Below are 14,170 nucleotides of genomic sequence, written 5' to 3'. Positions count from 1 at the left end.
AATGATGAATCCATAAGTAAAGAGAAAAGGAGAAAGACCAAGGAAACAAGTGAACAAATCTGCTTCAATCCTACAAATCCTACAAATAGATTACATCGAACCTCAGTACAAAACATAGATAACATCAACCTGCAAGAAAAGACAGCCACAAGAAAATGTTTCAAATGAAAATTTACCAAGCTCCAAATCATATACACACACACCCAACTAATAGATCAAGACATATTACGGTTGGGTAATCCAGGACAATAATATGAAGAAAGTGAAGACAATACTCGACACTGCATCAATAATGTTATAACTTAAACCAAAAGACTGGTTACATTTGTAGATCAATTAATCCCAACAATGAACAAGAATATAAATGCGGTCATAGACATAAGATTCTTATAAGACACAGGTGCAAAGGTAACAAGAAGGGACTAAAAGATATAATGTCAAGCAAAACAGTCCTCACGATCTTTCTCGCTAAAGTCATCATCCTCCTCCATATTGCTGAACTCCAGATAATGAGTGGGTCGATGCTCAATGTCATAGAACTCCTTGGGGTTTCCGAGATTCAAACTGTATTTCATGCTCACTGTGTGCTTCACTCCCATAAAGTTATAGTTCCATGGTCCGTTATCAGGAACCATGTAAAACCCAAGGAACCGGTCACTCAATAGCATTTGAACCTTGTCATAGTGTGTTGGAAGATAATCTTGGGGATTGTTGCCACTGTCCTTGTTGAGACGTCCCCATTCATATCCAGTTTGTGTCAGCTTATATGAGGTCAACGAACATGAGCCTGGAGTGAAACTGCAAGTCAAGATAATACATTTCTCTCTGTCCCATTGCTTATTATTCTCCAGAAAACGGGCATGCGACATAACATCTTGTGGTGACAATTGAGGAAGCTCATTAGGTTGTGTGTGCATCCAGCCCAAAGGCTCAAGATCCTTTAAGAAGTCATGCTCAGGAAGAGATGACGGTAAGTGAACTTGCTGATGAGATCCTCGCTGTGGCACCATCACAACGCATCGAATTTCCTTGACTTGAGGATTATCAGGGGGACTTATACCATACAAATACCCAGCAATCTGAGTACGAAGATCTGCTATGAGTATGAACTTCTTCAAGATATTCTTTGGCATTATGTAGGTGTATCCTGTTTCATTTACGTCATATGAATTCACATAAATGTGGTTGACCCTAAGATGGAGGTTAGTAGCTGAGATTGCACGGACGCGCCAATCTGTTTTGGAACCAAATGTAGATTGCTCATAGGGACTAAAGGTGGTGACAATGAGTGCATCACCATGAACATTAGTGGTCCTCGTTGTGACTGCACTAAGCTGTCTCACTTCTTTGGCCTGTTTATCAAGTGCAGCTATTTGTTGCCTTTGTTGAGACGGTGGAGTTATCTCAGCTCCAAGTATAATATCTCTTATCTCTGACTGTGTCAAAGCTGATATATTCACGGTATTCTTCATGGCATAGTCAGAAAGGATGAGATCTTTAAGGGCAACCTCCACCTTTATCCATTGGTCGTCAGTGAAAGAAGGCCAGATGTGATGTGTCTCAGTAACAACAGACTTGTCGGGCTTCAATAACATCTTAGCTTTCTCATTGTTGACATGAAGAGCACGAAGGATAAGAATGAGTCTTGAGAAGGCAGTGTATGAAGATATACTTGTCAACCAATCATCATATATATTGAAGAGGAGCATCTTTGGCTCAGTGGCTTTCAAAATCTGATCACCAAATTTCTCAATCTTCAGGCAAGCCTGAAATGGAAGCTGCAGTTCGCTTCCCTTGATAACAATGTTGGGGAAATCCTTCATGGTGGCCTGAGTGGGATCCAACATTCCTTTACGAGTCACAATAAGTTGTTTTGGTTGTTCTTCAACAGGGAAAGACCGCACAAGCGCAGCAACCTCTTCAGCAGTTTTCCATTTTGCAAGCTGACTAAGACGCTTCTGACCGGCCCAAACGCTTGTATGCATAACCTTCAGGTATAACTGCCCAGTTCTTGGATTGAAAATAAAAAGTGCACCATTGATTGGCTTTGTCGTCAGATTTCCTTCAAACGTCTTATGCATCGTCACACGATAGACGTTGGTATCATCAATAAACCATATAATCTGATTGCTGAATATTTCACCATAGTTTTGAGATGACAAATTTGGCTCTGTAGGCTCAGATGAGTATAACTGCAAACCTTTTCTTATCCTTTCTCTCAGCCCATATAACGTAGGATTTGACTTCATAATCTTGTTCATTGCTTTAGTAACCAGAGATTTTAAACCAGGAAACCAATTACCATAAGCAGAATACACATTATATGCCAAATCAATCCCAATCATCACACCTGTTGGAGCTGGATAAATCGACATGTTATCCGTTGTATAATCCATGAATTTGGCCCTAGTGTAACGTTCAATATCATGAGAGTCATAATCTCCCCATCGAAGCTGTACATCTATCCAATACTTATTACCAGCTTTCTGATCAAACATATCATTCGAGTCAGTCACCAGACTTGGCTTCGACATTGCCCATTTACAGACACCAAACAGAAGAATATCAGCACAAGAGCTATTCATTTTGTAACTCTTTCTTGGATGAATCGTCTCCTTCTGCACAATATCTATCCCAAACTCATCCATTTGTTGGTCCAATACTTGGCAAAGATCCATAACGATGCTCTCGTGGATCATTTGCCACATGTGGGCACGAAAAATCTGAATCAAAGAGATCTTAAGAGTGGGAATCTTTCCATGCATGAATATTCCAGTTAGATCCAACTGCACTTGAAAACCGACATAAACATTTGCTCGATTGATTGTTGGCGACCACCAGAGCGTGAATCTTCTATTAGGAATCTGGTTCAGACCAGACCTTTGTGCATTTGTAAGCTTCTTATATTTCATTGATTCCTCAAACCCAGATGCTTTCTCCCAGAACAGACCCTCCCATGTTGGGAAGTATGTTGCCTTAAATAAAGTGTGCTCAAGAATACTCTCAACACCTCCAAGAGCTTGGATTACATCTGTTCGATAATTGTTTAGGTTCCACAACTTCCCGTCATGCCTCTGATGAGTCCACCAGAAAGGATTTTGTCTCAGAACCTGGTACTGCTTGAAGTCGGTCCGCACTCTCCAACCTTTATCATAAGCTAATGTGTGCCTATCCTTCTGAAACAGTGTGTTGATACGTGGAAGTCCCCTATCCCAAGAGTCTTCCAGATCCTCAAGTGTAAGCCGTCTATTTTGGGCCTGTGCCTCCTGCCTCTTTAAGGCATATTCTGCCCACACCCGCTGTGAATCAATAAACTCACTTTCCCATGGCTGTATGTAACGGTAAAGATTGGGTATCTTCAAATCCTCTCCTTGACTCATTCCACTCCTAAAGTGGGTAACACCAACGTCTGTTTGCCTGCTGTACTGAATATCACTTTGTGGAATTAAAATATGACTCATAGACAGCATTCCAAGCCCGCCGAGTTCCTTCGGAGTGTAAAAGACAACAGGAGGAAATCGACTAGGCATCTTTGAGTTCAGCCCAATCTTAATCCTTGTTTGGATTTTACTTTCACCTTTAACCAACAGATCAATGAGCTCTGGCGTATGCAGAGTGGCTTCGCGAAAATAAGTCATGAGACCTATCAAAGTTGTGTTCCATTTATTAGCGATTTTGGTAAATGTGGTTGACCCTGATGACATCAAAATTTGCCTCACACGATTCTCAAACACCTTCATGTGTTCTTCATCAACCCGCAGAAAAGCAACGGCAGTCTTCTCTTTAGTCTGTTCATTCTGTAAATTCCATACACCATCCCCTATGTTGCTGAAAGCTTCTTGGCTCATTCTGACTTTTGGAAGTATGCGGATTTCAAATCCACACATGTTGAACAGCAGATGAGGATTGTCTTTGCTGTACACAGAGACAAAGCTATTCTCCCACTCAAAAGTTGTAAGGCTCCGCGGAAGACGGTTCTTCATTTCCCAGAAGATACTTCTACCAAGATTGACATCATGTTTCATCAACCTCATCCTGGCATCTCTCGGCCAGCACTTCTTGTTGTTATACCCCACCATGTTCTCATTGTTGGGATCAGGATGCTCCCTAAGATAACGTTGAATAAGATCTCGAGCCTCTTCATGGCTAAATTTAAACATTATATGCACCTTGTCTATATACCGAGAATATAGTCTTATAGGATGTCGCGTCTCAACTTTTGTATCCCAATAGGTCATAAACTCGTTAGGCATCTGCGGTCGGCCAGCAATCTCACTCGCTCTAGTTAAACCAAGAAGCAAAAGATCCAACACTAGTCCATAAAACTGAGTAACAAAGGATGAGAACTGAAGTCCCCTAATGAGACCATATGAGTTAGTATGTCTCATATCCTTGTAAGACAGATCCACATTATTCTTGGCAGTCACGTAGTCTGCAATACTGGGGTCAACAATCAAACGAAGAAGCTTGTTCAATAATGTGAAATCAACCTTCTCAAACAACTTTTCAAACTTTGTCTGGAGCATCACCACACACTGCCCATCGGATGTGTCCCATATGCCTTGCAAATTATTTATACCCTGACACCACTTGTAAACTAGAAGAGGTGGCGGCTCTGAGTCTGCAGGCTTAATCCAGTTCGGAAACAAGTGGCGCTTGTCAGCCTCATACCACAAGTATTGATCAAGATAGGCATCCGTAATTTTCTCTAAAGGATCAATTTCATAGACCGGTATCAAATAGCTGTAGAGATCCATAAACTCAATGCCCACTTCTTTGAACTGACGTTGTGTGAAAAGGTGACGTTTAATCCGTGCTAGAGTTTCATGAGGGTTGTCATACGCTTGTTCAATTAAACCAAGCTCTTCTCGCTGTTGCTGGTTCAACCTTTCACCTCCACATGATTCTTTCAGTCTCTCAAGGGCGAGGATGAGCAACTTTGTCTCATGTTTGTACGACAGAGGAGGGAATGGAATTGGTGAAAATTTCCTTGCTTCCAGCCACTCTACTGTAGTTCTATAAGTTGCCACGGCTTCTTCTGGGGTTACAGGTGAACCGTCTTTCAGGTAATTGTGCTGTCTTTCCTGTTCTGTCTTTAACCAAAGACGAGTCATTCTTCCAAGATTCTTTCTACAAACTGTCTTATCAACAGTTGCACCTCTTCTGATGCGTTCACGATTGTAGTGAGTAACATTTGTCCACCAATCAGCCTTATGCTTCACATACCGGAGGATCAAATTCTCAACTGGCACAGGCAGTTCAGGAACCTTCCAAGGAATATTAGCTTTCCAACACCGCCATGCCTCACTAAGGTGCTGCTCTATCGTCCGCACTTTATTCTGCTTGATTCCCTCTGGCATGGCATCAACAACATCATGCATGACAGCAGATCGAAGCTCCAAATCAAAATGGCTCTCGACTCTTTGTTTTGTGACGGTCTTTGCCACTCCTTTTGAATGACGCCCCTCAAATTGACGTCCAAGAAGATTTCCTAACCATCGTTCAAGTAGAGGAACTATTCCACGGAGGAAAAACAACCACACTCTCCACATTGGAGCCCAAAACCCACACCCTGGTCCTTTACCCACAGGGCCAGTATTAAAACGGTAGTAAATCAAGTGCTTTAAATCCTTACACATCCTAATCTGTCTCATCAGCCTGTACTTATAGCGATACATACCTGTCAATTGGCCAACATGGGAGAAAATATATTGCAGACCATCAGCCAATTGGAAGGCGTCAACATTCCCCAACCTGAACTGGACATTTGCGTCAACTACAAGTTTTGTCAGCCTGAGAATCTCGCGACAGAGATGGAAAGCATTCCCAAAACGAGACTTCTTGCGCTCTTTAGTCGTCAAAGTCTTAACTGGCTTGAGGTTGAAGTTGTAATCTAGATGCAGGTAGTTTAAACCCTTCCTGTGAATCAACAGATTCAACATATTATACCCCTGCCGACAAACTTGCAGACCCGCTTCAACCCAATCAAGTTCAGTGCTTTGGAAAAACTTAGTACCTGCGAGAGATCGGAACAAGTGCTTTTTCTTCTGAGCTTTAGGTGGTCTACGGTGCAACTCATTCAGAACATAACATTTCAAAAGCTTCTGGTAACTAACCCGAACTTTGACCGGATGTGATGAAGGACAGTGCTCCTTAAACCACTCCGACACCAGCGGTATATCTTCTGCCCGTCGTGTCTTCCCAGATCTCATATTGAAAGGTCTTGGTGCAAACAACAACGAAATCCCATCAGTTGTAGTGTCAGTGTAAAGCTGAGTATCTAGCAGCAAAGGCTCCACTCCGTTTGGTAAAACAAATTCATCCTCATCATAAACCTTCCTGTCATGAAAAGTGTTGCTAATCGGGTTAATTAACGGATCATAATAAAACGCAGGAAGATCAGGATCCTCTGTCTTGATAAACATAACCATTGGAGTGTGATACGCACATAGCTTAACTTTCCTTGGCCTGTTATTGTACAAGTAGGGAAACGCAATCCTGCCTTCAGTTCGCAGCCTTGATCGAGTGATAACCTTGTTGATGTCATTAAACTCGTTCCATTCCTCATCACCTTTCTCCATATCACGATACAAAGGTTCAAACTTAGGACCACCAGGTATACACATATTCAACGCCTTGGCAGTGCAGAACGATGGCATATCAAACAAATAGAAATAGTTCCGATCAACAAGATCAGAAAGCAACTGACCTGCAAGCCTGTGAAGCGTTGCCATAACCGGAAGTGAAAGATTCCACCTCTTGTAACTCGGACCATTGATCATACTCGTCTTCAAAAGTGGCCTATGGTCATAAAACCAATTGTACACACAAGAATCATCTCCCTCATCAAGATCCAACTGAATAGGCTCCAAAGGATCAACATCCATCAAATTATCAGCATAATCCAGAACAGGCTCCTCATCATCAAACGGTGGAAACCGCATCCTCTTAAAATGTCTACGGTCTCTCTTCTCCCTACGCATCATAATCCACATAGTACCCCATTGAGCCATGTAAACAGGTTCAACAACCAAAGGAATCTCATTAACAAACGTAATAGCTCCAGTAATGTGATACAAAACCTTAACATCTCTAACCTGTTCCCAAGGCATAGGCATGTTCTCCAAAAGCTTAAAGACAGCGTGTGGAACAAACTTAAGAGCACCGAGATAAACTCGCTTGTCGTTACGATACTTCTTCGATGACATATCACCATGTTCTCTCACAATCTTCCTTAGATGCTCTGGTGGCATATCTTCCTTCTGAGTCTCCATGAACCCTAGCCTTCTCTTATCACCGTAACGGTTTGAATTTAGTTGATTCCAGATTCTGCTCTTCACATTCAGTTTCGCCTCTAATTGATAACGAGACGGAGACAGCATCGTTGAGTCGCCGGTACAAGCTGGTGCTAAAGGCATATCAACGTCGGTACACATAGCTTCGGAATTGCGAATTCAGACACCGAACACGAACAGAGTCGTTTAGGACGAAACCCTAAAATTTCAGAGCAAATCTGTGTTACGAAATCGCTAATCACCGCCTTAATACGACGTCTAAAGTGAAAAAGTTTATAAAAATATCGCAGAGTATTTATATAGGGCATAAACCGCCCTCCCTCATATTCCTAAGCAATGTGGGATATGTTAATTTAAAACGTGGTTACCTAATTTAAAATTGCTAAAAATACAATGATATTAAATTTAGATAATGACAAAAAACCTTAATCCATATATTAAAAGTTTTAAATTTTCTTCTATAAAATACTGTAAGTATGTAACAGAGAAAAAAAAATATATATTAGTTTCATGATACAAATCATAGTTCAGTTGTTGTCTGATTTTAAAATTTTGATTTTATAAGATAGAACTTAAACAAAAAAAAATCAAAAGTTATTATATTACTATCTATCTATATCCAAAGTGCAAAAAGACCATCAAAATCCACAATTTTGTCTATAACCAAAAACACAAACAAAACTTTTAAAAGTAACTCACTTTTGTTTTTTGAATGTAGCTCGATTTGTTCTTCTCTGATCTCAGCTTCTTCTTGGTCTTTTCTTGTCGTAATTCGTAAATCCCTGTAATGGACACATAAGAGTACAAGATACAATAGGAGAAATCATAATCAAACAATAATAGAACCGAAATCAAACCGTAATCGAACCGGAACCAAACTATAAAACCCAGAATCATAACTCAATCGTCGAACACTCTAAAACCAAAATCAAAGCAGATTCGAAACTCTCTAAAAGATTTGAACAGAGAATCGAACCTTTAATAACCAAGCATGATACCTAGTAATACCAAATTCGAACAATCATCAAAACTATGACATTTTTGTCAGCAAACGAGAGAAGCTTGTAAAATGACACTTTCTCGTCTTTCACTCTTTTGCTCTTACCGTCGTCTACACTACTGTTATTATGTAAAGAGAAGGCCCATTAGACATTAAAGAGATTAAAAGGCCCAAAGCTTTAAGGCCCATTAGACGCCGTGTATTCGAAACGTATGTAAAGAGAAGTTTGACGGTGAGAAAAGGAAGATATTCTCAAGATATATATAAATAAAAAAATAGTAGAAGATAGAAGAAAGAAAAAAAATCAGAAAGCTAATGGCGACGACGGAGATGAACGAGAATCTGATCAACTCCTTCGTCGAGATTACTTCATCATCAAGAGAAGAAGCTACCTTCTTCCTCGAAAGTCACCGTTGGGATCTTGACTCTGCCGTTTCAACTTTCCTCGATAACGATGCCGCTGCAGCCGCAGCCGTCGTACCAAACCCTACCGGACCACCACAACCGACTTCTTCGGTTGCCGCTGTACAATCTCCTTCTCAATCTCACTCCCCCGATTACACTCCTTCTGAAACCTCTCCTTCTCCTTCGCGATCACGATCACCATCTCCGTCTTCTCGCGCTGCTCCTTACGGTCTCCGATCGAGAGGCGGCGCTGGAGAGAGTAAGGAAGCTGAGAATCCTTCTGGGAGTAGAGGTACTAGGAGCCGTCAACAAGCTGGGAATATCCGTACGTTCGCCGATCTGAACCGTTCTCCTGCTGATGGTGAGGGCAGTGATTCTGATGAGGCGAATGAGTATTATACTGGTGGAGAGAAGAGGTAAAGTCTCTTACTCGTTCTTTATTGTTTCGTTTTAAAGTAGATCTGATCATGAATTGAGAAATACTTAGTTGAGAATACTTGTCGAGAATAGATAGTGAATTAGGGCACTGTACAAATGCAATGTGGTTTGAAATGAATTAGGGCACTATGAAGTCTATGATGAATGATAATGTAGGGATGACCATATCTTGTTTGCAGTGGTTTCTGAGTCTTTCTTGGAATTCTTGTTTTTATCTTGAGAAGGCATATATTTGTGTAGTTGATAATGTTTTCTTTGTGCTATGTGTTTCAGTGGGATGATGGTGCAAGATCCTAAGAAGCCAAAAGATGTTGATGCACTATTTGACCAAGCTAGGCAGGTAGCTGTAGACAGACCTGTTGAATCATCAAGATCAGCTTCTAGGAGCTTCACTGGAGCTGCACGATTGTTGTCTGGTGAAACTGTTTCCTCTACTCCTCAGCAACAACAGCAAGACCAGCCTCAGATGGTTATGCACACCATCACTTTCTGGTTGAATGGTTTCACCGTTAATGATGGTCCGTTGAGAGTGTTTAATGACCCGGAAAACAAAGACTTTATGGAGGTAAATATCTGAATCTTTCTCTGATTAATAATACAGTACCATGGAACTCAATTTGACCCGCCTCTTCTGCAATACTGAAATAGGCTTCTTCTGGTATCATTATTATTTCTCTGATATAATTTTTTTTCTAATGCCTAGTTATTGAGCAGCTGGTACTTGTCACAGTTCACTTTGATGCATTCTAATCCTTAAATACATATGTTGTCTTTTGCAGAGCATCGTAAAGTCAGAGTGCCCCCATGAACTTGAACCTGAAGATAGAAAGATCGGTGTTCATGTCGACCTTGTCAGGCGTGAAGAAAATTTCACAGTAAGTCTCATTCCCTTTAAAAAATATTTCTAGTTAGCATATTCTCTGAATAAGCCACTATAGTAGAATTTTGCAACCATATTGTCAAGAATTCTTTTGATATTTGAATCTCTCTTGACTCACAGGAACAACCAAAACCCAAAACTCCATTTCAAGGTGTAGGAAGAACTCTAGGAGCAAGTGGATCCGGATCAAGTTCAGCTGCTGCAGAACCACAAACCTCATCCGCCCCAATGAACACAGCACCAGCACCATCAAGAGGGCTAATAGTAGATCCAGCAGCACCAACTACCTCGATCCAGCTCAGATTAGCAGACGGAACACGCCTCGTCTCCAGGTTCAATAACCACCACACTGTCAGAGACGTGCGTGGGTTCATCGACGCTTCAAGACCCGGCGGCTCCAAAGAATACCAGCTACTAACCATGGGGTTCCCTCCTAAACAACTGACAGACTTGGACCAAACCATCGAGCAAGCCGGCATTGCTAACTCAGTCGTCATCCAGAAATTCTAGACTTACTAAACATCCCTCTCTGTTGGTTTTAATTGGTTTTCGAACCTTATGATAGCTGACTTGAACCATTTGGTCAATGCTCCAAAGGCCTTGGATAATTTTTAGATTCATCAAACCTCTTTTCTTCAGATTTATTAGTCAGTTTTAATTATTTATTTCATTTGTCTTCTATAATATATATACCCATTGCTAACGACTCAACCACCATATCTTTTAGACAGAATAATCAGAAAAGAATTATCCAATAAGCGAATTACTTGTATACATGGACTCGTGAATTTACGAAATTGACCAGTTGTTCCATAAACTCCCACACACATCACAAGCAAACACGCTCCCCTTAAATCAGGGACATAAAGGTAAATTATCCTACCTGCCCATCTGTCCAAAAAAAAATAATTATTATTTATTTTAGTTCTTTTATTTGTATAATGTCTCTGTTATTCGGAATCCGAAGAACGCCAGAGGTATTGTGAAAGATTTTAGTTTACAGTGAAAATCTACAGAGGAAGAGATAGCGAAGGAGACAAAAGACAATTATTAATAATTTTCTTTTTTTTTTTCCTATTTTTGTTTTTCATTACAACCTTAACCTTGGTATTGTGTTCTGTATCTTCCCAGATTTTTCTTCTCTTTGCTGTGGCTTCGTTGCCTTTACCTCTCTTTCTCTGTGTTTTCTCTCTCTCTCTCTCTTTCTCTTGCTCGATTCAGTTTGAGAGGCGAGAAAACAAAAAGGAGCTGTTTTCTTTTTAACAGGGGTTTATCACAAAGATCCTTCCTTTGCTCCCATTTTCTTAGGGTTTCTTTTTATTTCAATTCATCTCCTCCACTGCCCCCAGATCTCTGTCTCTACTCATCCGCCATTTGTAAGCTCTTCTTCTTCCTCCTCTTTCTCTAATTCGTAACTCTCCCAAAGTTTTCATTTTTATTGGATCTTTATGTGTCTATATATACCATTCTACATCCGAGTTTGTGTTTTCGATTTTGAATTTGGGTTTTTGTATTCCTATGCATGCAGGGCTGTTCAATGATTAGGGTTTTGTAATTCGAACCAAAGCTATTGGGGGTTTTACTGGTTTTGCACGGCAAAAGTTACGTATTCAGCTCATTCTTTTGCGGCGAAGTAGGGGTTTTTAGCCCTTTTTTTTAGGGTTTCTGCAATTATGATCAAGCAGATTTTTGGGAAATTGCCCAGAAAGCCTTCGAAATCATCTCACAATGACTCTAATCCAAACGGAGAAGGTGGGGTTAATTCATATTACGTACCTAACTCGGGTACTAGTAACATCTCCAAGCCTTCCTCCAAATCAAATGGAGCAAATGGGACTGTTGCTCCTTCCTCTACGAGCTCTAACAGAACCAATCAAGTCAATGGGGTTTACGAAGCTTTGCCAAGCTTTAGGGATGTGCCCAGCTTGGAGAAACCTAATCTGTTTATCAAGAAATTGAGCATGTGTTGCGTTGTGTTCGACTTTAGTGATCCGTCCAAGAATCTGAGAGAGAAAGAGATAAAGAGACAGACTTTGCTGGAGCTTGTTGATTATATAGCAACGGTTTCTACAAAGTTGAGTGATGCTGCGATGCAGGAGATTGCAAAGGTTGCTGTGGTTAATCTTTTCAGGACGTTTCCTTCTGTGAATCATGAGAGCAAAATCCTTGAAACGCTTGATGTGGATGACGAGGAACCTGCGTTGGAGCCGGCTTGGCCTCATCTTCAAGTTGTTTATGAGCTTCTACTCAGATTTGTTGCCTCTCCCATGACTGATGCGAAGCTTGCTAAGAGATATATCGACCATTCGTTTGTCTTGAAGCTCTTGGATTTGTTTGACTCTGAAGACCAAAGGGAGAGGGAATATCTAAAAACCATTCTCCATCGAATATACGGGAAATTCATGGTGCACCGACCTTTTATCAGAAAGGCGATCAACAATATCTTCTACAGGTTTATTTTCGAAACCGAAAAGCACAACGGTATTGCAGAGTTGCTTGAGATTCTCGGAAGTATAATTAATGGTTTCGCATTGCCGTTGAAAGAAGAGCATAAGCTCTTCCTTGTCCGGGCCTTGATTCCACTCCACAGACCTAAATGTGCAGCTGCCTATCATCAACAGCTTTCGTATTGCATTGTTCAGTTTGTAGAAAAAGATTTCAAGCTTGCTGATACCGTCATTAGAGGCCTTCTAAAGTATTGGCCTGTGACTAACAGTTCAAAGGAAGTTATGTTTCTTGGGGAGTTGGAAGAGGTTTTAGAAGCAACTCAAGCAGCTGAGTTTCAGCGGTGTATGGTTCCTTTGTTCCGTCAAATCGCCCGATGCCTCAACAGTTCACATTTTCAGGTTCGACTCTCGGTTTTCTTAATGTGTAAAATACTGCTAAGAGTTGTTAGATTCAAAGTTGCTTCTTTTGTCAGGTGGCTGAAAGGGCTCTATTTCTATGGAACAACGATCACATAAGAAACCTGATTACTCAAAACCATAAAGTGATAATGCCAATTGTCTTCCCAGCTATGGAGAGAAACACACGGGGCCATTGGAACCAAGCAGTTCAGAGTCTGACTTTAAATGTGAGAAAGGTACTGGCAGAGACAGACCAAGTTCTGTTTGATGAATGCTTAGCAAAGTTCCAAGAGGATGAAGCAAATGAAACCGAGGTCGTAGCCAAACGAGAAGCAACGTGGAAGCTTTTGGAAGACTTGGCAGCTTCCAAATCCGTAAGCAACGAGGCAGTGCTCGTCCCCAGATTTTCATCTTCGGTTACTCTCACAACCGGTAAAACTTCGGGTAGTTGAACACTTTCTGCTCTTAATTATCGAGACAATACTTTTAAATGATCCAGCAGAGTTGTATCAAATACATTTCAAGCATCAGGATAGGTCCTTGAAGGGAGAAGATAAAGCGCGATGATCAAGAAGGGTAATACTAATACCATCAGTGAATACTTTTTATATGACAATTTTTCAGGTTTCTGGATTCAATTGTTTGTTTTTCCTGAGCTTTTTTTTTACCTTACTCAGCTCATATAGAGGAGTTGGAAAAACAATATGTAATATGGCTTATAGAAATAGTTCTTGAGAGAGACAACTGAACAATTATTCGTATTGTATTGTGAAATGAATTGTGTTTTATGCATTGAACTTGAACTACTCTTGTGTTAGAAAGCTGTGACCAAGAAAATGAGCATGTAACAAATGAAATAGCTCTCTCGACCCAACAAGTAGTCTTTTACTCTTTTATCCTTTGACTTCGGCGTTGACTCAATCGGATCCATTACTACTCGACACCATAACCTGATCCGATTTTAAATTCTTGATAGACTTTGGTTTTAATGGGCCTAATTTTATCTTAAATCCGGTCCACTAACATTTTACAACATCATTTTATAAGAGCTTTTTTACCCTAATTACCATTTATTTAACAAAATCCATCACTCTTTGTTCTTTAAGTCAATGAATGGTGTTCAATTTCTTTGTCACCGACGACTCAGCAACCCAAGCCAACTCATTCATACAAATTCAAAGTCAACTTCTTTTTCTTTCCCTTTTGTGGAACGAAATTTATAAATTTCTAAACATGACCGTTTTTTATGTATTTCATATTCCTAAAAAATTTATAAATAAATCCAAATGCATTTATTTTATATTTT

General features: G+C 40.4%; 3 protein-coding genes across 6 annotated transcripts; 2 read left to right on the top strand and 1 right to left on the bottom strand.

The window, feature by feature from the left end:
- Positions 1–263: 263 nt before the first annotated feature.
- On the bottom strand, positions 264–7,526 carry LOC17877856 (pre-mRNA-processing-splicing factor 8A). Of its 4 annotated transcripts, none has more exons than XM_023778654.1 (3): positions 6,710–6,868; positions 6,449–6,571; positions 264–6,335 (listed from the first exon to the last, which is right to left on the bottom strand). In XM_023778654.1, exons 1-3 carry the CDS (start codon positions 6,773–6,775, stop codon positions 438–440), a joined length of 6,087 nt encoding a protein of 2,028 aa, XP_023634422.1. In that variant the 5' UTR covers positions 6,776–6,868; the 3' UTR covers positions 264–437. The 4 variants fall into 4 exon arrangements, with proteins under 4 accessions (XP_023634422.1, XP_023634423.1, XP_023634424.1 ...); XM_023778655.1 differs by having other exon boundaries at positions 6,449–6,575; positions 6,710–6,779; XM_023778656.1 differs by lacking the exon at positions 6,710–6,868 and having other exon boundaries at positions 264–6,339; positions 6,449–6,537.
- A 1,043-nt stretch (positions 7,527–8,569) lies between these two features.
- On the top strand, positions 8,570–10,688 carry LOC17877925 (plant UBX domain-containing protein 5). Its single transcript, XM_006283718.2, has 4 exons — positions 8,570–9,116; positions 9,412–9,703; positions 9,918–10,013; positions 10,139–10,688. Exons 1-4 carry the CDS (start codon positions 8,611–8,613, stop codon positions 10,526–10,528), a joined length of 1,284 nt encoding a protein of 427 aa, XP_006283780.1. The 5' UTR covers positions 8,570–8,610; the 3' UTR covers positions 10,529–10,688.
- A 305-nt stretch (positions 10,689–10,993) lies between these two features.
- Positions 10,994–13,670, top strand: LOC17878194 (serine/threonine protein phosphatase 2A 59 kDa regulatory subunit B' gamma isoform). The gene is made up of 3 exons (XM_006283486.2): positions 10,994–11,394; positions 11,547–12,864; positions 12,939–13,670. The coding sequence occupies exons 2-3, from the start codon at positions 11,692–11,694 to the stop codon at positions 13,314–13,316; spliced, it is 1,551 nt and encodes a 516-aa protein (XP_006283548.1). The 5' UTR covers positions 10,994–11,394; positions 11,547–11,691; the 3' UTR covers positions 13,317–13,670.
- Positions 13,671–14,170: the final 500 nt, after the last annotated feature.

This window comes from Capsella rubella, unplaced genomic scaffold, assembly GCF_000375325.1.
Source record: "Capsella rubella cultivar Monte Gargano unplaced genomic scaffold, Caprub1_0 scaffold_7, whole genome shotgun sequence".
Classification (NCBI taxonomy): Eukaryota; Viridiplantae; Streptophyta; class Magnoliopsida; order Brassicales; family Brassicaceae; genus Capsella; species Capsella rubella.
Note: the sequence above shows the minus strand (reverse complement) of the source record. Positions and strands in the feature narration are given on the sequence as shown.

Coding starts and splice junctions, on each gene's coding strand:
- LOC17877856 (XM_023778653.1), bottom strand. CDS start 7,436: ATGTGTACCGACGTTGATATGCCTTTAGCACCAGCTTGTACCGGCGAC.
- LOC17877925 (XM_006283718.2), top strand. CDS start 8,611: ATGGCGACGACGGAGATGAACGAGAATCTGATCAACTCCTTCGTCGAG. Junction 9,117..9,411: donor TATACTGGTGGAGAGAAGAG/GTAAAGTCTCTT, acceptor TATGTGTTTCAG/TGGGATGATGGTGCAAGATC. Junction 10,014..10,138: donor GGCGTGAAGAAAATTTCACA/GTAAGTCTCATT, acceptor CTTGACTCACAG/GAACAACCAAAACCCAAAAC.
- LOC17878194 (XM_006283486.2), top strand. CDS start 11,692: ATGATCAAGCAGATTTTTGGGAAATTGCCCAGAAAGCCTTCGAAATCA. Junction 12,865..12,938: donor TCAACAGTTCACATTTTCAG/GTTCGACTCTCG, acceptor TTCTTTTGTCAG/GTGGCTGAAAGGGCTCTATT.